The 21,487-nt window shown below is 41.7% G+C and overlaps 1 protein-coding gene across 6 annotated transcripts; it reads right to left on the reverse strand.

Moving 5' to 3' along the window:
• Positions 1-39: 39 nt before the first annotated feature.
• On the reverse strand, positions 40-15,575 carry Gasp (Chitin binding Peritrophin-A domain-containing protein Gasp). Of its 6 annotated transcripts, none has more exons than XM_067134036.1 (6): positions 15,451-15,575; positions 5,782-6,015; positions 4,339-4,530; positions 3,813-4,026; positions 2,240-2,456; positions 40-1,044 (listed from the first exon to the last, which is right to left on the reverse strand). In XM_067134036.1, exons 1-5 carry the CDS (start codon positions 15,494-15,496, stop codon positions 2,264-2,266), a joined length of 879 nt encoding a protein of 292 aa, XP_066990137.1. In that variant the 5' UTR covers positions 15,497-15,575; the 3' UTR covers positions 40-1,044; positions 2,240-2,263. The 6 variants fall into 6 exon arrangements, with proteins under 6 accessions (XP_066990137.1, XP_066990136.1, XP_066990139.1 ...); XM_067134035.1 differs by having other exon boundaries at positions 2,236-2,456; XM_067134038.1 differs by lacking the exon at positions 5,782-6,015 and adding an exon at positions 4,817-5,038 and having other exon boundaries at positions 15,451-15,570.
• Between the last annotated feature and the right edge of the window lie 5,912 nt (positions 15,576-21,487).

A 21,487-nucleotide genomic window follows, 5' to 3' on the forward strand; every position in this document is an offset into this window, starting at 1 on the left:
GATTATGGTCTGTACAGGGTGTGAAAAAAAGACGTGAAAATCACTGGAGTATTTTATTTACAAAATACTTAAAATTATTGTACAACTTAACAATATACAACAGGTTTAGAGACAAAACTGGGTTTTAGGAAGGGAAGGAATTATTCGCGGGTAATAAAGATAAAAAAAAACACGTCCACAGTTGGGTATAAATACCCACAGGGGGGTATAAATACCCACAGTGGGAGACATATCCACATTAAAAGGAGAGAGTTCTGGTAATACTGGAGGAAATTGGTACACATTTGAATCTCGACACGAAAATGGAACATTGAAACTGACCAGAAAGTCTTTGTGGAACGAAAATAAGACTGACCCTTTTTATTAACTTTACGGTTAGGTAGCCTGTATGACTGTTATTGAACAGCCTGAGAGACTGACAACAGGAAGGGCTGGTTTACTATTGTTCTGCTTTTGAAAATGATCGAGAAAGGACTCATTAGGTCTATGATTTGCTTTCGAAACTGATTGAGAAAAGACACTAGACCTATAAATTTGGAATATACTTTTTTATCTTAATGAATGACAAAGGCTAAATGTGAGTAATGAACGAAAGTCTAAACATTTCACGGAAAAAAGGCTGAAACGTGACAGCTTCAAGGCTGCAAACAATAGGCCTACAGGCTCCAGGAATACCCCCGGTTTTGAAAGAAGTCAGAATATAATTGTTTTGAAAAAAATGACCTTTTAAATAAATAATGAATTTCATTCATTTGCTTAATTTATTCATTGTGTAAAGTGAAGGAGGCAAAGGGGCTGAGAAAAACTAAAAAAAAAGAGAGTATAAAGATATAAAAAGTATATATATAAAAAAACTTGGTTCATAAGGCACTGTGAAGATTATTTTGGTATATATATGAATGAAGACGCTTCTGAATAACATTGTATAAAATCCATATGCGAATAATATATAGGAGTTTTTTTATATATATCAAATCACAATTTTATTTTCTCAATCCCAGGCCACGGAGAGTTCTTAAATCCAGGTCCCCGTAGTAGTCCTCGCTGCGTGGAGAGAGAATGGAAGAAGAAGAGGAGTTCGGTTAGAATATAAACACTGGGCGTGGTTCAGTTGGCCAATTCATTCAGAAAACACAACAAAATGGTTGTAATGATCTCTTAATATGCATAATATGCTTTTAAATACTATAATTAGTGATTTATGGTCGTTCTTATCATATAAATTGCTTTGAAAATACTATAATTACTTAGAATATAAACACTGGGCGTAGTTCAGTTGGCCAATTCATTCATAAAACACAACAAAATGGTTGTAATGATCTCGTAATATGCATAATATGCTTTTAAATGCTATAATTAGTAATTTACGGTCGTTCTTATCATACAAATTGCTTTAAAAATACTATAATTAGCTTAGAATATAAACACTGGGCGTAGTTCAGTTGGCCAATTCATTCATAAAACACAACAAAATGGTTGTAATGATCTCTTAATATGCATAATATGCCTTTAAATGCTATAATTAGTGATTTATGGTCGTTCTTATCATATAAATTGCTTTGAAAATACTATAATTACTTAGAATATAAACACTGGGCGTAGTTCAGTTGGCCAATTCATTCAGAAAACACAACAAAATGGTTGTAATGACCTTATATGCATGATAGGCTTTTAAATGCTATAGTTAATTATTGTTGGCAGTTCTAATCTTATGAATTGCTTTAAAATGCTATAATTAAGTTAGAATTTAAACACTGGGAGTAGTTCAGTTAGCCAATTCATTCAGAAAACACAACAAAATGATTGTAATGATCTCAAAATATGCTTTTAAATACTATAACTAGTGACTGATGGTCGTTCTAACCTTGCAAATTGCTTTAAAATGCTACAATCAGACTAATATTGCACTCTCGTGGAGGTGAAAGCTCAATCTATATCGGAAACGGACACGAGAAAGAAGACAATTGATGTTATTTCAACATGCAAAGACGAAAAACAAGAAAGTTATTTAGTCACAGGAGTAAAAATAAAAAAACAAGACTTGACAAAAGAAGACAAAATGTAGCAATGACAAATAATGGAATGGATGGCAAATGCTTGGAGATAAAGTTTGTAGATAATGATACAATTAGAGGTATAAATAAAGGAAAAAGGGATTTGTATAGTCTTAGTCAAATTTTCTGGAGGACGTCCATGTCTTGGGGACTTTTTTTTTTTTGTGGGACCAGGTCGCACCTACTGCTGGAGTTGACGGGAGGGCGTCTCAGGCCTGGAGGGCTGCTTCGTCTTCTGCTGCGTCAGCAGGCTGGGCAGCTGCTGCTGCGACAGGGCGGCGGGGTCTTGGGGCTGGGGCAACTGGGGCACTTCCACCTTGGGCGTCTAGAAGACCAACGTTCCCCAGCAGGAGCTGGCTCCTCCTCAGGGCGGTTAGGTCCAGATCGCCGTAGTAGTCAGCACTAAGAGAGTCATAAAGTCGGTTGTTGAGACGTGGTGGGGGAACGAGGTTGAGTTGTTGTGGGGAAGGGGGAGCGGGGAGTGGGGAGCCCTCGCAGGGGTGACCCCAAACCGAGGACTGTTCTTGTTTTGGGGTATATTGGAAAATGTGATCAAGGGAGCTCTCATGGGAGGGTGCCTGGGCCTGTGAAACTAAGCTTTTCAGAATGGGGTATCTACTGAAATTTTGGGAGAGGAGGTCATGGGAAGGCCTCAAATATGAGGGTCCTTGACTTTAGGTTTGCTAAAAAGGGGTTTTGGGGGTTTTAATTTTAAAATTTTGGGGGAAAGGTACCCACTGAAACCCCCCCAGTATGTTTTTGGGGCAGAAATGTGAGGGCATGTATTAATGGGGCAACTCCACCACGTCCCCCAACCCTTATCACTACAAGTCGTGACGGAGCATCACATTTTTCCTGGATTCTGTTTCAGCATCAAAAGTTATCTCTTTCTCTGTCTCTAGAACAGAATCCAGTACATGTGAGGCTGAGAGGATTGCTATAAATGACCAAACCAGAAGAGGAGGTAGTTAATGAACTCTGTTCTCATGCCAAGAACCTCCCATGCTTTCATGAACAGTGCTAAACATCTAAACATTGCTTTGACTAAGACTATAAATCAGGAGTGTCTGAATCACTTCAGTAAACCTTGGCCATCTAGGTGTGTGATCACCAATTCTAGTACTTGCATGCAAGAGGGGAAACGTTGCCGCTCAGAGACAACAAGAACAGCTAGACTGAGCTGACAGCACTGTGACTAACTCTGCTTGTCAGAACTTCTTGCTTGAATGAGCCACAGAAACAGTATGATGATGATGAACAATCCACAGAGTCAGAGTCAAGTTACTGTCAGCTCTGTCTTTCAGCCTTGCTGGTGCTCAGCCACAACGGAAAAGGAGAGACTGGACTGATAAGTTATATAGAGCCGAGAGGCGTTTATATGTGGCCTTGAGTGATTGCTCTGATGAGATCATGATCAGAATGATAAATATGCTCAGGTGAACTTTGATATAAAGGAAGTAGTAGGTAAACATAGTAAAAGTACATTCTAGCCTTGCGGTACCATGCTGTTACATTCTCCGTAGAAGTTGACTGGGAAAGTTAGACGTATAGACACATATAGTGACACAGGAATCATGATAAAACTCTGCAATGTTATTGGGTGAAAGAATAGATCCCATATCCCCTTTTCATCTCCCATAGATCTGAATTTCACCCTTCCATGCCTGCCAAGGAGTCATTTTTTGGGAGAGTGGGACGAAAATTATGCACAACAGGGAAAATCTCAGGTCTCTAATTAACGAGCTATGAGTCGCTTACCATCCGGGGACATTCTCTGGGTCGGCGCACTGGCCTAAGCCATCTTCTTGTCCGATCTGGAAGACTGTGCCGATGGGGCATCCGTACTCGCGAGCAACGCCGTCCAGGCAGACGAAGTACTGGCGGCAGTCTTCGGGGTGGGCGTGGCGAGAGAAGGAGCCGGTGGCAGTGAGTTCACCTGGGGCAGGGCACTGGATGTCCTGTTCCATGGCAGCTGGAAGAGTAAGGAAGGAGGTTAATAAGAAGTCCTGTCTATCTTACTTCTTCCTGACGAACACCATGTCCTTTGGAAGTTTGAATTTCAAGTCAGTGGCCCGTTTGGTAGGCTTGTTTCATATGAATAGGTTTCATCTTCTGAATAATGATAATAATAGATAGAAAAAGAATCTTTACATCTAAATCTTACTGGATTTAGTAACAGGTCCCAAGAATCACTCGAATACGGACTGGTTCTTCCGGGGTCCTCTTGACCGGAACTCAGCGGAAAAGAGACTTAAATGTTGGCCCAACAGGACCCCTTACTAACCTCTCTGCTGTTTGCACTCGGCAATGTTGTCCATCCAGTTGCAGACGCGGGACTTCCTGTCGTAGGCGAGACCTGGGGCGCAGGCGTAACGCGAAGCCTCCCCGTCCCAGCAAGACCAGAAGACGGCGCAGTCGTCGGGGTCAGGGAAGATGCCGAAGAGGTAGGGGCAGTGGGGAGTGGAAATTGGGGGTTCTGCGTAACACAACAACAGTTTTGTTAGTAGTGTTGGTAACTGGGTACAGAAAATGTGGAAAATATAGACAGTTTTGTTCATATATTCACAAATTGCTCACAGACTACATGACTGATGTGTGTGGTAGCATGTAATATATGTAATGGTGTCCAAAAACATGCAAGAATGAGTGTCTTTCAGAATGCAAACTAGTAAAGGAAATGGGTCATGCATCAGTAAGGAAAGTTCAAGGGAGACTCTACAGAATTCCTGTCTCTCTCCGGCGTACGCCGCCGGCAGCCCTACCAAGTTCGGTGCGGCTGCCGCACTCAACAGTGAACAGATAGTTGCAGTGCTCGCGCGTGTCATTCCTGTCGTCAAAGGCCAGGCCATTTCCGCACAGCTTGAACGAAGGCACGCCCCCCTGGCAGCTCCAGTAGGCGTCGCACTGGGTCTCGTGGGCGAAGAAGCCGGTGTCCTTGGGGCACACGAAATCTTCGTAGATGAAGTCGTCCTCCTGTGCCAGTCCTGTACGTGTGTCCCAGAGCCATCACCATTAGTTAGGATCATTGGTACTAAAAGGTTCAGTGACTAGAGAAAGGAGTTAATGTATAAAATTGAAAGTATCTAAGTGCTAAATAGGTATGGGTGGAGAGTGTATGAGGACATGACAACCTGTTACCCATCATTTCGTGCCAAAACCCGTAGTTCTCTATAGCTAGACCGATAGGATCAAGAGACAATAGACAAGATTCTCTGGTTGTTTTACTCCAAGAAGGTCCTGCTTTTGTCACAACCAGGGAATCGTTTCCTGTTTAGTAGTGTGGATATAGTTGAGTAGAAAACAAAACGCTATCAGCTAGTGAGACCATCCCTTCACCTTCCTCCTGTAGATCTGTATCTGTACGCAAACGGAGAGGAACACCACAGTGTAGGACAAAACATAGACCTAGGCATGAGTACGAAATCCCAACCACCAACTTTGCCCGTGCTTTCTGTTCCCGCTTGTTTCGATCCGGTGTAAATACGGTTTCCCAAAATGTGTCGACCTTTCCATCACCAGATAAAATAGAACTTGTTTAAGAGGATTCCACCGAGGGAGAGGATAGATCCCGCATTACACCGCAAACCACAGCCTAAGCTCTCTTCTTTAGCGTCCGTACAGAAAAGAGGCCCAGTGTCGCTTGTGAGGGACCATGTTTGTGTTAGAGGCCATGTTTGAGTGGGTGATCAGCCATGACTGTATCTGTGTTGACTCAGTCCCTCCGTACCGAGCTGGGGCCGACCGGTACAGTCTACGTTGTGACTGTAGTCGCAGTTCTCCCTCAGGAACTCTGGGTCGGTGTCGTCGAAGGCGAGGCCGTTCCCACAGGTCTTCAGGGTGGCGACGCTCGCCTCGCAGGAGTAGTATTTGTCGCAGGAGGTGTCGTGGGGGTAGAAGCCGAACTCGTGCGGGCATTGCCAGTTGCCCGCGCCGCCTGGGGAAACCGAGGACTCTTGCGCTCCTGGCATTCCCAAGGGCAACGCGTATCGTACGGGAAGGGTGGGAGAGAGAATGTTATTAATCGTCACACAGAAACATGCCTGCAAAGCTACTGGAGTCAATACATAGTTCTTTATCTTTTAATTGCAGTGGCATACTGTTTACAAAGCTTCAAGGTAATGGAAGACGCTCTGTCACCGTTAAAATCTGAAAAGTAAGCAAAAATGGTTAGGCTAACTACTACTGCCTTTAAGCATATGGAGTAAACGCTGAACACTTACAGTTTATAGAAGTGGTATCAGTTGAATTCATACCACTTCCATACCCTGGAATTCAGTCAGTTTTCTCACCTTGAATGACAACTGTATACTTTAAAAACCTCATCCCAATACTCTAGTGTATACAAAGCACATCCAAACATTTGTAACAAGAGGGAAAGTGCTTTAACAAACAAAAGCAGCAATGAAGCATGCACTTAACTCTACAAGCACTTTCTTATACTTATAAATGAACAATCACACTTGATTTAAAGCTGACAATTTGGTTTCAAAATACCTTTAGAAGCTAAATAACACAACCCTACACTTACAGTAACTCTGGCAATCTGGTGCCTGCGGCAATTGGTCAAAACTAGGCCTAAAGATTAGGCCTAAAAGCCAGTAGAGGAAGCAAGCTGACATGCAGTATTGTAACCTGGGCTTGAAAATGAAGCTATTTAAACCAGATGGTAGAAACTACAGCAGTTAAATATATCAGGACAGAATGAAGATTTACATTGCTTGAAGGAAGAGCATTGTACTGAAAAAACATTCTCAGGGATGTTGGTTCATACTAGCTTGAAGTAAAAGCAGTTTTAAATGACTTTCAGGTATTCCTTACGGGCATTATGTGCACACCATGCTCTGTGCAACTGTCAATTGCAGTTTACAAGGGGCTGAGAAGTGTTAAGATTGCAAAGAGAGTCCTTGAAAGCTATGTGCAACTCTCCTGTGAATTATATGTCAAAGCTATGACCCTAAGTCAAGAAACCAGATGCATTTTTCTAAATATTCACCAAAACATATAAACATAGGCCTATTGGTGCTACAGCTCAGATGAACTGGTCTCAATTTTTCCATCAGTCACCAATTCCTTGTTTATGTCTGGTTTTCCCTGGACTAGATTAGAGATGTGCATATATTCTTGGTGCCTCAGGTCAATATCAGCCTAAATTTGCATATATATGTCATAGTCTTCATCTCTACGCCTCCATTATTGGCTCCCTGTCTCTTAGACCTAGGAGCACCACCCAGCCACCGCCGGCCGTGAAGAAAAAGAAAAGGATTTCCATTTTACTCTCTCGGTTTCTTTCCGACCGCAAATGGACCGCTGTGGCCATGAAAGTAAGCGCCGGTGAATAACCTAAATGTAGGACAGGGCCTTGAAAACGCTCGAACAGCTGTGAAATAGAAAATGGAGATGCAATGGCGCCTTCGTAGTCTGTTCTCTCCACGCCAGAGACAACAACAGGTGGCGGATTGTTTAGGCGTCGTTGGAAACTTTGTGAAATCATTGTTCCTCGTCGCCAGGAGGTTCCCTCTTTGTTTGTTTGTTGTTCTTTGATAATTATGACCAGCTGCCTGTCTGGAGAAGGTGGGATTCTTATCATCAACAGTCAGGTGACTGCTGGATGCACGGATAGGCCTGGGCAAAAACCACAGACCTTAACTATCGCCAAGTCTGAGAGCTACCACTGAGCTGTGCCAGTGTATATAAAGAAGATATCTATTGTAAAAAGCAGAATAGTAGCAGCAGCAGTAGAACTAGTACTATTTATACTGATAACTGTAGAAATAGAATAAGTAATCACTCAAAAACTAAATACAAACTCCAAGATGTCGACAACCAAACCTTTTGCTTTCTCACCAATTTTATAACAAGATTCAGTTCCCAGCAATGTTCGTCTTTCATAAAAGCTTGACCTCTAGACCTTACGCATTTACGGCATGCATTAAACAATGAAGAAGAAAAGATACAACCTCCTGATCTCTTTCTCTCACTCTGTACAAGACAGACAAACCACTCACAGAGATATATTTCGGCAATAAAGTCGAATTTCCCCCAATTTTCTCCACAAAATGGCGACTTCTGGCCCTGACCCAATGGGTTTAGATGCTTCACAGAATGTTCCTTCGAACAATAGACTCAAAGATCACACAGAGATAGTTGGAGAGTGACGAAGGATAAGGTTTCTGGGGAAAAAAAGGGAAAGTTTTAGATGCGTCTGTTTTGGGAAGAGTTTAAAGTAAGGTCTTGGGAAAAGTTAAGCTTGATGTCCTATCTTCATTTATTGATTTATTTACATTTTTGTGGCGCCGTGATGTTTTTCTGGAAGTACAGGGAAATTTGTAAAGGGGGCCCCTTCCCGAAAAAGGTGGAAAAATATAAAAAATCGAAAATTGAAAGGTTCTACAGAATATCAATAATCAATGAGAATTTAAGGAAGATAATAAGGAATCTGAATTTAAACTGGGGAGAGGAAATTGGAGTTTAAGAAAGCATCTGTCCAGGACATTCGTTCTGTCACACGTTCGACAAATAAAAAACGGCAAAGAAAGTTTCACTTTCTACGTGAGAGAGAGAGAAAGTGGCCACAGACTGCAGGAACGAAGTCAAATTACTTTTTTATGTTTATTTTTTGTTTTTTTTTTTGTTTGGTCAATATTTTTGTCTTTGCGACTGAAAGCTGTTGGGAATTCTGTTGGTTTTTTTGGTCAGTGATTAATCTCTCTCTCTCTCTCTCTCTCTCTCTCTCTCTCTCTCTCTCTCTCTCTCTCTCTCTCTCTCTGGAGTTCCACAGAAGGATGTTAAGGAAAATCTATGAAAAAGAGATGAACAAGAGATATCTTATAACCAAACCTGTGTGTGAGAGAGAGAGAGAGAGAGAGAGAGAGAGAGAGAGAGAGAGAGAGAGAGAGAGAGAGAGAACCAGAAAAATATCTAGGAAAAGTAGATAGACAAGAGATATCATATAACCAAACCGTGAGAGAGAGAGAGAGAGAGAGAGAGAGAGAGAGAGAGAGAGAGAGAGAGAGAGAGAGAGAGAGAGAGAGAGAGTCTAGATTAAAAAATTTCTAGACTGTCTTCAAAATCCTCCGTACAAATCTCGTTCTCCAAAGTCACAGAGAGAGAGAGAGAGAGAGAGAGAGAGAGAGAGAGAGAGAGAGAGAGAGAGAGAGAAAGGCCTTCACACCCCCTTTTTTTTTACAATTCGTGAGCAGACGGCGCATGCTTCCGTATAGAAGCGCGTTCACGCCACGAACGAATCACGTATCAGATTGTTTTTCCTACTACTTTCTGAAAAAGGCCGAATTCCACGCTCTCTTCCGCCACGTGCTACGTCGTCAGCTCCGTGGAGCCGACAATCACGTATGATAGTTCGTCTTTTGTGACGCCAGTTTTAACAGTCATCAATCAATCAATCAACTGTCAGTCTGTTAGCGCGGTTAAGAAAAAACTTACGTGCGGAATCTGTCCAAAAATTGACAGAAAACAGGCCTAGTGACTATCAAATTTTGGGAGAGATTCTTTATCTATAAAGGAGCATTTGGTTAAGATTGTGATTAGATCGCCAGGCTTGGCGGAGATTCGCGGTCTATACTGTATTTCTGTATCGCTGGGGTATGGTTTTTGCATATGCATAGGTTAAGGTTATAGTAAAATAATTCAATCGTATCTACGACTCGTAGAGAGAGAGAGAGAGAGAGAGAGAGAGAGAGAGAGAGAGAGAGAGAGAGAGAGAGAGAGAGAGAGAGAATTTTAGAAGCAATTCACTGACTCAAATGCATAGAATTAATAATTACATATGAATTATATCTCCAAGATTATATTATTATTTTCTATCCAAAGATCTATATAAGAGGGAAGTCTTCTCAAACACGCTAAGAAATAATTCATATACACTTTCCCAGCTCTCTCCAGCTAAACCAACGGTCATTTCTGCTTTCTAAGAGAAAATAAAGCCTTCTATTTCCTCTCGTGAGGAATTTAAAGTAAAAAAAAAAAATTATTTTAAGACAATTTTTATCAACTTTCAAATCTTGCAAAATCTCCGCGTGGTTTTCTCACGGCCTCGTTCAGGAGACCATTAGGTAGAAAACAGGAAACGGTTGTTTTTTGGGAATCGCCGGAAATATCGGGTTTAGTAGCGGGGTCGTTCGCTCCCCTTCGGAAGAGATTGCTGTAGTTTTCGCTGTAATGGCTGTATTTAAGTCCTGGAGTGACGATACTAACAGTAACTATAAATAAGGTTCTGTTATAGCTGCGTGTTTAGACGAAGGAACGCGGCTAGCATTCTTACAGCGGGACTTACTGTTAAAAGAAACTCGACTGACGAATCAAATAAGAAAAAAACGAAGGCTTCTGAACCGCGAACGCATTGGCCAATGACCCACGTGAAAGCTTATAATGGCTCTAAACGCTTTGGACGTTATTTACGTTCGTTCCCAATTGCTATCGCTCACTTTCTGGCGGGGGGGAGGCTACATTTATCAATATTGGTCCGGTTAGAAAAGTATATATATTAATCCGCAGCGCACGCACACACACACACACAGCTGGTTGCCGTGATGTGAAAGGCCTTCGTGAGAGAGAGAGAGAGAGAGAGAGAGAGAGAGAGAGAGAGAGAGAGAGAGAGAGAGAGATCGTTTACACAGCCACTGAACCGACTAGACTGATTGGCAAGTGAAGAAACAATTGCAAATTATTGCAAAACCCCCCGATCGCCATATTTCCAAGGCCCTGGTTTCCAACAACCGGTGGATAAGTCGACAATGCAAAGAAACATCTCTCCGAGACGAATTCTAACGGATAATGGGTCATAACGAGACCTGATAGCCTTGAGATTAAGGCTGTAATGGATTCCCAATGGAGTCATTGTTTCCACAGAGAAACTTTTGTGGATAATTGAGAGAAACCCGAGGTTCAAGGGAAAAGGAACCTTCCGGTTATTTCCACGGAATGGTTCAACTTTCCAGCGGCGGGATTCCTGGAATACAGAGAGAGAGAGAGAGAGAGAGAGAGAGAGAGAGAGAGAGAGAGAGAGAGAGAGAGAGAGAGAGAGAGAGAACGAAAGCTCTACATTCGAGATAACACGTCCACCATTTGAGATAAATACAAAATCATAAACTGTATATAATCTCGATCTTATCTTCAATAATCATCAGGCGTCCTCATCAAAGAAATTTTATACATAAAATCATTGATGGAAATATTAAAATTAATATCTTATTCGTGGCAATGTTTAAAAAAACTCCTCTTATAAGCCTGGCGTTCGTTGAAACACCATAAAACACAATAGTTTTAAAGAAAACTAAAAAAAAACTCCTCTCACTTTCACTGAGGCAGGTCGAGCTAACGGTTTGGGCTACGCAGACCCTGTCACCCCATCTTTAAGATGCCTTCCCCCCTTACCCAAGGACCCAAGAAGGGCCCTAGACCCCTAAATTGGCTCCCCCAGGCTGGCTGCGTACATGACCTTTCCTTGTCTGAAGGAAGACCCAACCAAGCGCTCCTTCTCGAAGAGCTGGTTCCTGGAAGGTAACTGGAACCGAGGTGGTGTTGATGGGTTGGCTTCTGGAAGGCAGGTGGTCCTCCTGGAATTTAACTGGAGGCGAGGAGGTGTAGGAAGAGAGGTAAGTGGTGCCCCAAATGGTTCCCCAAACCCCAATTCCGTCAGAAAATAGCCATTTTCAACTATATGAGTCTAGACTCACTCACCCTTCTAAAAGACTGGATGGTTACACTTGACAGGAACCAAGGGGGCATAGGAACCGTGGTTCTGGGCACCGTAAACCCTTCAGCCCTTCACTCACTCCCCAAAAAAAGTGGCCCCAAAGATGGGAACACGGTAAAACGAGCTATGGACGCAACCCTTCCTAGTCGTGCGAGCGTAGCTACTAAAAACCAAACCACTTTCACTAGCCTTGAAGAAGCCCATTCACTTCTCTAGGCCTATGAAAGGTAAAGTCACTATAATTTTTCTCTGTCTTCTCCAGTTCCTCGTGCATTCAGCCACTTCCTCCGGCGTTAGACTTATAGATTCATTTCCCTTCTTCTTTTTTTTTGTCTCCCTTTGCCTCAAAGGGCATTCGGTTGACCAATCCTAAGAGCAGATGCCCTCCAGGGTATGGAATTACCTTTCCTCTTTGGTATTTCCCGTCATTTTTAGAGGGATGCCCATTAACGCAAGACTTTCCTTGCGGTATTGGGCATATTTTGGGTAGTTTTGCCTGTCCTGGGCATTACAGGATTTAAAAATGACTATGGCATTGTAAAGATGAAATTAACAGATCCATTGCAAAGGAAAATCTATACAATTACTAATAATAACGGGGAAATAAGGTAGATTTTCATAAGACCGGTTTCAACGGCTAGTTCCTAGTACTACAATTCTTATTGGGCTGGTTTTTGACGCGATAAGAATCTCCCTGCTTCGATTCTTCTTCTCGTGGTTTTCTACGAGAAACAAGAATCATCTGACGGGTTTTAAGGATTCAGAAGGCGCAAGAATCGCAGAATCACAAGAGGGGGTAAAATAGCCCTTGTTGTTCCCCCTAAAAATGTTATCAGGATACAAGACTTTACAGAAGTTTGTCATTGTACGAAAAGAAAATCATTCTTCAGGAATCACATGGACGCTTCAGAGTGCCAAAGCACAAACAATCAAAGCACAAACATCCACAAACTATTCAGGTAGCCACAAACCATCCCTCACCCGTCCCCCAAACTCTTAAAAAAAATGGGTGATGGATACAGGACCTATTAATGGCCCAAAAAACTTTTAAAAAACTCAACTCTGGCATGAAGGTTGAGCAGGTGGGCGCCTCAAGGACAAAAAAAAAAGAAATAGAAAAACCATGGGCGTAGTGACATATATATGGGCGTAGTCCTGAGGTCATGGAGTGAGTCGCCTCCCTGATACAAAAACGCCCGTGTGTCACGGAGTGAAAACCAAATCGTGGGCGTAAAATGTGACGTGGGCGCCACGCGGTTTGGAACTGTGTGGGCGTGGGCGTGATGGATAAAAGCTCGTGCTTGATAAATAAACGAAAAGAATATAATAATAAGTTGCTGGTCGCATCCGTCCTTGAGAAGAAACAAATTTGGTTTCAAGAATCTGCCCAATTATTCAGGCGTGGTCCCGATTTGCGAACTGCGCACGTGCAGTTTGATGAGGTCCCATTGACGCTGCTTTTGAGAATTACTGCCGGAAATTTAATGGTTTTTCTCACTAAAATTCTGTACATCAGAATTCCTCAAGTGAGGAAAAGATGTAGGAATTTTTCAACGTCCAACGGAGAATAGTTTAAGGGATTTCAGTTTGTAGGCCTAGGGACGATGAAAGCCAAATAGCTCACCCCCCAGACGATAATATCAAGAAAAATGAAGTAAGATAAGTAAGATATCATCAGCCGAAACAAATAAACAAAGTAAGTGAGTTTGTTTGCCTACAGGAACCGATCGCTGGGATGAATATAAAGGGAAAGGCTAAGTCACGTGACTTAATGACGGGGAAAGGAATTACGAGGAGTAACAAAATCCTTTCACTTTCATCCGCGGCCCACAGAGAGAGAGAGAGAGAGAGAGAGAGAGAGAGAGAGAGAGAGAGAGAGAGAGAGAGAGTCACTACAGGTGTCAGGTGTCAAGAAGGACAATGCGCTTCAGGAGCGAACAGCGATACGCCATTATCGACCAAACCACACGAAACTCTAGACTCACAGCTGAACGGAGCGGTCAAAGAAACAAGTGAATAACTAAATAAACAAGCAAACAAACAAACCGAATGAATAGATAAACATCAGGAGGAGAAAAGGGAAACTCGAGATGGAGGTTCAGAATGAAATCGCCTTCGACCGGTTTTTTTTTGCAAACGGCTTCGCGAGGTTTGAATTCTTTCGGTGAGAACGTTGAAGTCACAGGGTTTAAAAAAAAGAAAATAATGATTGCATACCTGTGTGCTCTCTCTCTCTCTCTCTCTCTCTCTCTCTCTCTCTCTCTCTCTCTCTCTCTCTCTCTTTTAAACGAGCAAACTCTGAACATATATTTACAAGGCAATTTACTTCGTCTATACCTGATAGAAAAATAGTACCATAGACTATAAGAGAGAGAGAGAGAGAGAGAGAGAGAGAGAGAGAGAGAGATTACTGGCATACCACAGTGAAAGCCAGGTTTTGTTCCTCTGAGGAAAGTGAAACTGAAGCTTTAGGTTATTCGCCGAACTGAATCTGGCAACACTGCTCGTACACGGCGCATATTAAATACAGAGATATGATATTTTACGCAGAAATGGTTCTAAAATGTCAGGAAGATAAGTAATATATTGATAGACACTTACGTAAAATATACACACTTATAAACATATATATATATATATATATATATATATATATATATATATATATATATATATATATATATATATATATATATATATTAATCTTCATAATAATGAAATGGAATCAAAAGTTATTTCTCGTCCACTTAAACCTAAAGAAACAAATAACATTAAAACATATACATAAACAAGTTATTATCACATAGATACCCTAAAGATAACTTAAGATAACTAAAGCTTAGATATACCAATGTTATCATTCATTGTAAAATAAAATAAAAAAAATTTGGATAACTATCGAATCGTTGAAATCCCTCAGATCAAATTGCTTAGAGAGAGAGTTCTACCTAACCGCAGTTCGATTTCCCTTTAATAAGTCAAAGTTATTGGTTTGATAGAATTGGCGTCGCAGATGCTATGGTCAGTTATATTTATGATGTTTAAGTTAAGTTTATGGTAATATTTATCGATAATTGTATTCAAGAATTGCAGATATTTAATCTCAGATCACTATCTATCTAATGGCGCGTTGAAATTACCGTCAATGGTTTTAATATAATAATAATAATAATAATAATAATAATAATAATAATAATAATAATAATAATAATAATAATAATAATAATAATAATAATATTTAAAAGGTATATTATATTAGGCAGAATTGCTTAGTAATCTGAATTAAAAATTAAAGATACTTTGATATATTTTTTAATGTAACTATTGAATGACATAATACCATATAATTTAAAAAAAATAATTTTGAATCCTCCTCTCAGAACCAGAACGAATTATTTATAAGAAAATAATCTATATAATTTATATAATTGGACTGCGTGATTACCGAAAGGTTGTTTAAAACATCTCACTTAAAAAAAAAAAACAATTTCATCTTCCACTGAAAAAACTTATCAAAACCACCACTGATAATATTCACGCAAGGCTAAAAAAAAAAATTAAAAAATTAAGCGTCAAACTTTCTCTAGCTGTGAGAAAACTGTCCTTTTTCTCTCTCTCTCTCTCACGTCCATAAAAAAAAAATACTTCACAAAAAAAAAAAAACACGAAAATAACTCGACGTACCGATGGCGGAGAGTCCCAACAACAGCAAGGCTGCAACAGTCTTCATCTTGTGTCTGTGCGTGCGAACTCCCGGAAAGCTACGGCGTAAGTGACGGCTTCCCGACCGCTGGCGCGGCTTTATATACCCGGCGCCGCTCCGCGGCGCCGCGGCGTCCAACGCGCATGCGTCGGGAGCTCTCCCCCCTCCCCCTACCCATACCAAACTAAACAATCCGACCCCACCCCTCCCACCACCCTCGGTAGAACTTTCATGTGGGCGTCTTTGGAACGGAGGGGTTGAAATGGGCGGTTGGGAGGGGGTTTTTTAAGGAGGGGAGTGTAGGGGAGGGAGGGTGGATGGGAAATATAGGGAAATGGTTTAGGAAGTTACGTACAATTTTCTATTACAGGAATTTGAAGGTTAATCTGTTTGTCTCGATTGATTCATATGAGATCATCGGTAAACTGATAGAGAGAGAGAGAGAGAGAGAGAGAGAGAGAGAGAAGGGGGGCACGTCTCCCGGCAGTTACAAAAAAAGGAAAGATGGCAGACGAAAATAATCAACGGAAAATAATATATTTTAATTTTTAAAAACCAGAATTTATGTCAAGAAATATTAATTATTATTATTATTATTATTATTATTATTATTATTATATTATTATTATTATTATTATTATTATTATTATTATTATTATTATTATTATTATTGTCACGGGGATTTTTCATTGTAGTTAAATGCATTTCAGAGTTTGAATAATGAGAGAGAGAGAGAGAGAGAGAGAGAGAGAGAGAGAGAGAGAGAGAGAGAGAACAAGCAATTCCAGATAGAGAGAGAGAGAGAGAGAGAGAGAGAGAGAGAGAGAGAGAGAGAGAGAGAGAACAAGCAATTCCAGAGAGAGAGAGAGAGAGAGAGAGAGAGAGAGAACAAGCAATTCCAGATTCCAGAGAGAGAGAGAGAGAGCAAGCAATTCCAGATAGAGAGAGAGAGAGAGAGAGAGAGAGAGAGAGAACAAGATTCAGAGAGAGAGAGAGAACAAGCAAGAGAGAGAGAGAGAAAGAGAAGCAAGAGAGAGAGAGAGAACAAGCAATTCCAGATAGAGAGAGAGAGAGAGAGAGAGAGAGAGAGAGAGAGAGAGAGAGAGAGAGAGAACAAGCAATTCCAGATAGAGAGAAAGAGAGAGAGAGAGAGAGAACAAGCAATTCCAGATAGAGAGAAAGAGAGAGAGAGAGAGAGAGAGATGCGTGCCAGCAAACGGTAGTTATGACAGAAGAGAGTCTCGCGACTATTAACAGTTTCTGGCGAGGAGGAAAGACGGGTGATTGAGAGAGAGAGAGAGAGAGAGAGAGGTGGTATGGAGGGGGTTTATGGTAGTGGTAGTGGATGGGTGAAGAAAAAGCCGTTGTGGTTAGCCTTGAATGGAAGGGGGCTTCTTCCTTTTCGACGTAGGATACGAGGTATGTGTGTGCTCTATCTCTCTCTCTCTCTCTCTCTCTCTCTCTCTCTCTCTTTCTCTCTTTTTCTCTCTCTCTTTCTCTTTCTCTCTCTCTCTTTCCATATATCTGTTTCCTCTTTCTGAATGTCTGTCTGAAAGTGAGATTCTCTCTCTCTCTCTCTCTCTCTCTCTTTTTTACCTTGACCCATGCAAATTCGTTTCCCCCTCGTGGGATTGAACCCGCTCTCAACCGTATGACGCGAGATTGTATCAATAACATCTGCAAAGAGCGAGAAACGTATTGATAAAAAAACAACACAATAAAAAATCTAAATACACCCTGAAAAAGAACAGTAATTCCAAGGCATCAATTAACTCAATATTCACCATCACATTCATCATCCTATTCATTATTCAAATCATGAACTCGTCATCATCATAAGGCAACAGTCATCATCTCACTTCACGCCGTTTCGCAAGATTACCTCGCGTGACCTCTCCTCACCGCATAAAAATGTAAGAGGAAGTTCCTCTAGCTGCCTCGTCGGATTTTGAAAAGGGGGGGTGGGGGTTATAACGGGCCATCTAGGCCAGCCAAAGGTCACGGAATGCCCCCCCGAATCTGTTTTGGGGTGAGCAGCTACAGAGGAGAATCGTTTCTATTACTAATACTACCATTCCCCGCGAAGACCTTTCAACCCGGATTCATGGCTCCGATAAATTCTTGAAGTCGAAGCTTCGCTCGTTGCTTCCGTCGGCTTAATTCGTTCTTTTTCGGTCGGATCGCTCGTCGAAGGTCGGCGATTAAGGGCCAGGCACGACTGATACGTTTTCGTCAGCGAATATTAAGGGTGAAATGATCTCATCTTGACGAATAGGTGACTCGGGGACGATGAGGAAGCGTCCTGTTCGGGGATAAATGGAGGTCGCGTGATTGGCTCATTTTAATCTTATATTTATTTTCCCTTTTTTGTTTATAATTTACAGACTGTTTCAGGAGCTCTTATTTTTGGTATTCGCTGGTGGACACCCTTCCAGTCACCGACCAAAACAAAATCTAATTAGTGTTTGTCAATACCACCTGTATTTATAATTATTACAGTTTTGAATTTGATTATCGTTTCAGATTATGGCCGTAATTTCTTTTTATTTATTTTGGTGATGCTGATAAAGCATTTTCCATTCTCTCTCTCTCTCTCTCTCTCTCTCTCTCTCTCTCTCTCTCTCTCTCTCTCTCTCTCTCTCTCTCTCCCAGGAGAGAACAAGCAAAAAACGAAATTCATCTTCTCTCTCTCTCATCTCTCTCTCTCTCTCTCTCTCTCTCTCTCTCTCTCTCTCTCTCTCTCTCTCTCTCTCCCAGAAGAGGACAAGCAAATCGAAAGGGCAGGAAAGACTTTAGCTTAACTGCCTCTTAAAAGACGGAAGGTTAGAGAAGTCAGAGAAACAAAATATCTTTGTTGTAGTGGAAACAAAGACGTTTGTATTCACTTCGAAGGCAAGAAGTTTTGGGGGGCCGGGGAATGGGGGGCATTGCCCCCAGAGGCCGAAAAGACACTTCGGGGGTGGTGTACATTGAGCTACCATTCCTCAGACGGGGCCAGGGGGGAAATAGGCTCTGCATGGAAATGAGGAAGAAGAAGATTCATCAGCAGAGAAAGGGAAGTCTGATGTAAACAATGGCTCCCTCCTACCGCCGTTCCATGAACCTCACGACGAAGACCACGCTGACGAGGGGATAATAGCGGGCCGTTGCGTTCTCTGTGGCATGGATTGCACAACCTCAACCTGCCACCACAACCCCCGCAACCTCTTGTGTGTGCCTAAGTTGTTGCTAATTGGCCTTCTTCCTTCCTTCCTCCTATTCCATATTCTTTCGAAACGAAAGCTCCTCAAGAACTTACATACCACTTCCGGAGGCTCTGCTTTTAGACAGCGGTTGGGTCTTGGGGCTTTGAATATTCATGGTTTTTGACATCTGGGACCTTTTGTGGCTCCAGGGAGTCTTTTCCCCTTAAATCAATGGCTCCAGAGGGTCTTGGCTCCAGAAGGTCTTTCCCCTTAAATCAGGCGTCTCCAAAATGTGTTCTGGAATGAGGTTGCTAGGCCTATACCGTAAGCTACCTGTGTTACACATAGGAAAACAGATGAAAGGTTACACACTACATTTATGCAGTAGAAGAAAGATAAACGGTTCTTGTATTCACTCGACGTCTTGGCTTTTCAGGCCTTATTGTGACCCATTCTCACACAATGTAGACTTCCGTTTTATTCAGCGTTTTCAGACTAGCCAAGGGATTTACTCTCTCTCTCTCTCTCTCTCTCTCTCTCTCTCTCTCTCTCTCTCTCTCTCTCTCCTTAAAACGTCCTTCTCTGCTTCTTCCAGACCGTTCCAGTGAGTGCACAAGGCCACCTTGAGGCCCTCACCTTCGCTCGGCTCCGGAGCACACTTGACAATCATGAGAAAGAAACAACGCCAGAGAGAGAGAGAGAGAGAGAGAGAGAGAGAGAGAGAGTCAGTCTCCAGTACTGGAACATAGCGTACGTCTTCCAGAGCTTCGCTGGAATGTCATGGAGGGCCATTTGTAGAATCTGGAAAGCCAGTGGTATGGGACTAGTGCTTTCAAAAGCATGGCATATTCTAGAGCATTTGTTTTATATATTCTTGAATCATCAGTGGCATATTCTATAGAGTCAGGAATAAGGTAGAGCTTCAAGGAATCGTTGGGAGAAAGATGGAGCTCTATTCCAGAGCCCAGTTGAGTTTATTCCAGGAATTATGCGCTTATTCTAGAACCTCAAAAGATTTTTACCCAAGGCTGAATTTCTTCTCTTCAGTTGGCAAGATTTAGTTGAGAAACTCACTGGCTTAGCATTCTATCTCGTCTTGTGGTTAATTCCAGAAACTAGAACGAGATTTCTACAAACCCAGAGGTTTAATCTAGTTCCCAAACCGGTCAAAACTTCAGTTTCTTAATCTAGATTCCGCTGGAAGATCTATAAATCTCGGCATCTAAACGATTGGGTCTAGAGTTTCATTGGTTTGTCATGTACTTTTATGGGTTTTATGGTTTATTTTCGAGCAGTGGTTCATTTTCTAATGAAATGGTTTATTTTCCAGCCTGCGTCGGTCTATCGTTTCCGGTCTGTTGGTTGAGATTGTGAGAAGCTCTCTCTCTCTCTCTCTCTCTCTCTCTCTCTCTCTCTCTCTCTCTCTCTCTCTCAGTAGTGTCTCCCCAACTGAGAAGAAAAATTCATTTTCTTCCCCCTTTTCTTCTCCTGTTCCTCATTCCTCATCTTCTTCTTCTTCTTCTTCTTCTTCTTCTTCTTCTTCTTCTATGCTTTCACGGTTCATGGAAACGGTTTCGTCTTTTGTTTTCCGTGAGAACTTTACAGCCAGTGGTTTTGTGTCGTTCTGTCAAAGGTTCTTTGTGTTTCTTTCTCTCCTGTTCCTCCTTCTCCTCCTCTCTTCTCCTTCTCTCTACCCTCCGACATCTTCTTAACCCTTCCCTCACCTTCCTAACCTCCAATTCCTTCTCCTTCTTTCGAAAAAAACTGGTTCTTTGAGAGCGAACTTGAAGGAAAATCGCCAAAGGCTAAATAGTGTCACCCTGTGGGACTCTTCTTCTTCTCAAGGCCTTGAGGAATCATGGTCACCGTTTTCCTATTTTCTTATTTTTGTCTTGGTCGAAGCCTTGTTTTGGGAAGGTAAAGACAAGGATATTTTCTTTATTTACTTGAATTTCAAGTTGTTTTAGTCTATAATGAAGCCTTGTTTTGGGAAGGTAAAGACAAGGAATATTTTCTTGAGTTATTTGGTTGATTTTCTTAATTTTCTTAAATTGTTTTGGTCTTTTTCGTTACCCTTGTTTTGGAAAGGGAAAGACAAGAGCCATTTTCTTGAAGCCTTGCTTGATTTTCTTAAATTGTTTTGTGGGTTGGGCTGAATCCTGGGGTTCCCACCAGGCTACATACTCCCTCTCATACCTTGTCAAACTTCCTGACCTCCCTTTTCGAAGGTTTGTGCTGGCATAAGGCCTTATAAATCTAAACCAACCAATCGAAGATGCAGTGACGTAGGTGTAGCTTTGAAACTTTCGTTCCTAATCCCAGGAAATAACTTAAAATAACTTAAATATTTAATTAGGAAGTTAGCATATTGAATTATCTTACCTTCGGAAAACCTTTGGCAGCTATGCGGATATTGCCGACAGAATGTGAAACACAACGAGGCCTTTAAACCCAGCTTCAGAGTGAGTGAACAGTGTCTTCACTCCTCACCTTTTTACAGAGAGAGAGAGAGAGAGAGAGAGAGAGAGAGAGAGAGAGAGAGAGAGAGAGAGAGAACCTCCACACTCTAAGAAAGGTTTTTTAACCGGCAAAGAGACTTCAATGCCTCCTGAAGCTAAGTACTGCCAAGGATTCTGGAAAAATGGCTGGAAAAAATGGCGGGAAGGTTTCTGCACAGAAGGAGGATGAGACGACAGGTCTTGTACCTGTTAATTATCCCTTTCTCTTTAGACATACCTACTGAGGAGTGAGGGAAATTGACGAGGACATTCAGGAAAATGAATTTCTAATATTCGTACCAACGCTGACGGCGATGCGATGATGATATTAGATA

Source organism: Macrobrachium rosenbergii, chromosome 35 (assembly GCF_040412425.1).
Source record: "Macrobrachium rosenbergii isolate ZJJX-2024 chromosome 35, ASM4041242v1, whole genome shotgun sequence".
NCBI classification, from domain to species: domain Eukaryota; kingdom Metazoa; phylum Arthropoda; class Malacostraca; order Decapoda; family Palaemonidae; genus Macrobrachium; species Macrobrachium rosenbergii.

Excerpts from the sequence above, each read along its gene's own strand:
- Gasp (XM_067134036.1), bottom strand. The coding sequence starts at position 15,496 with ATGAAGACTGTTGCAGCCTTGCTGTTGTTGGGACTCTCCGCCATCG. Across the intron at positions 4,531-5,781 it reads TACCGGTCGGCCCCAGCTCG|AACCCCCAATTTCCACTCCC; the intron begins GTACGGAGGGAC and ends TGTGTTACGCAG. Across the intron at positions 2,457-3,812 it reads CCAGAGAATGTCCCCGGATG|TGCTGACTACTACGGCGATC; the intron begins GTAAGCGACTCA and ends TGACTCTCTTAG.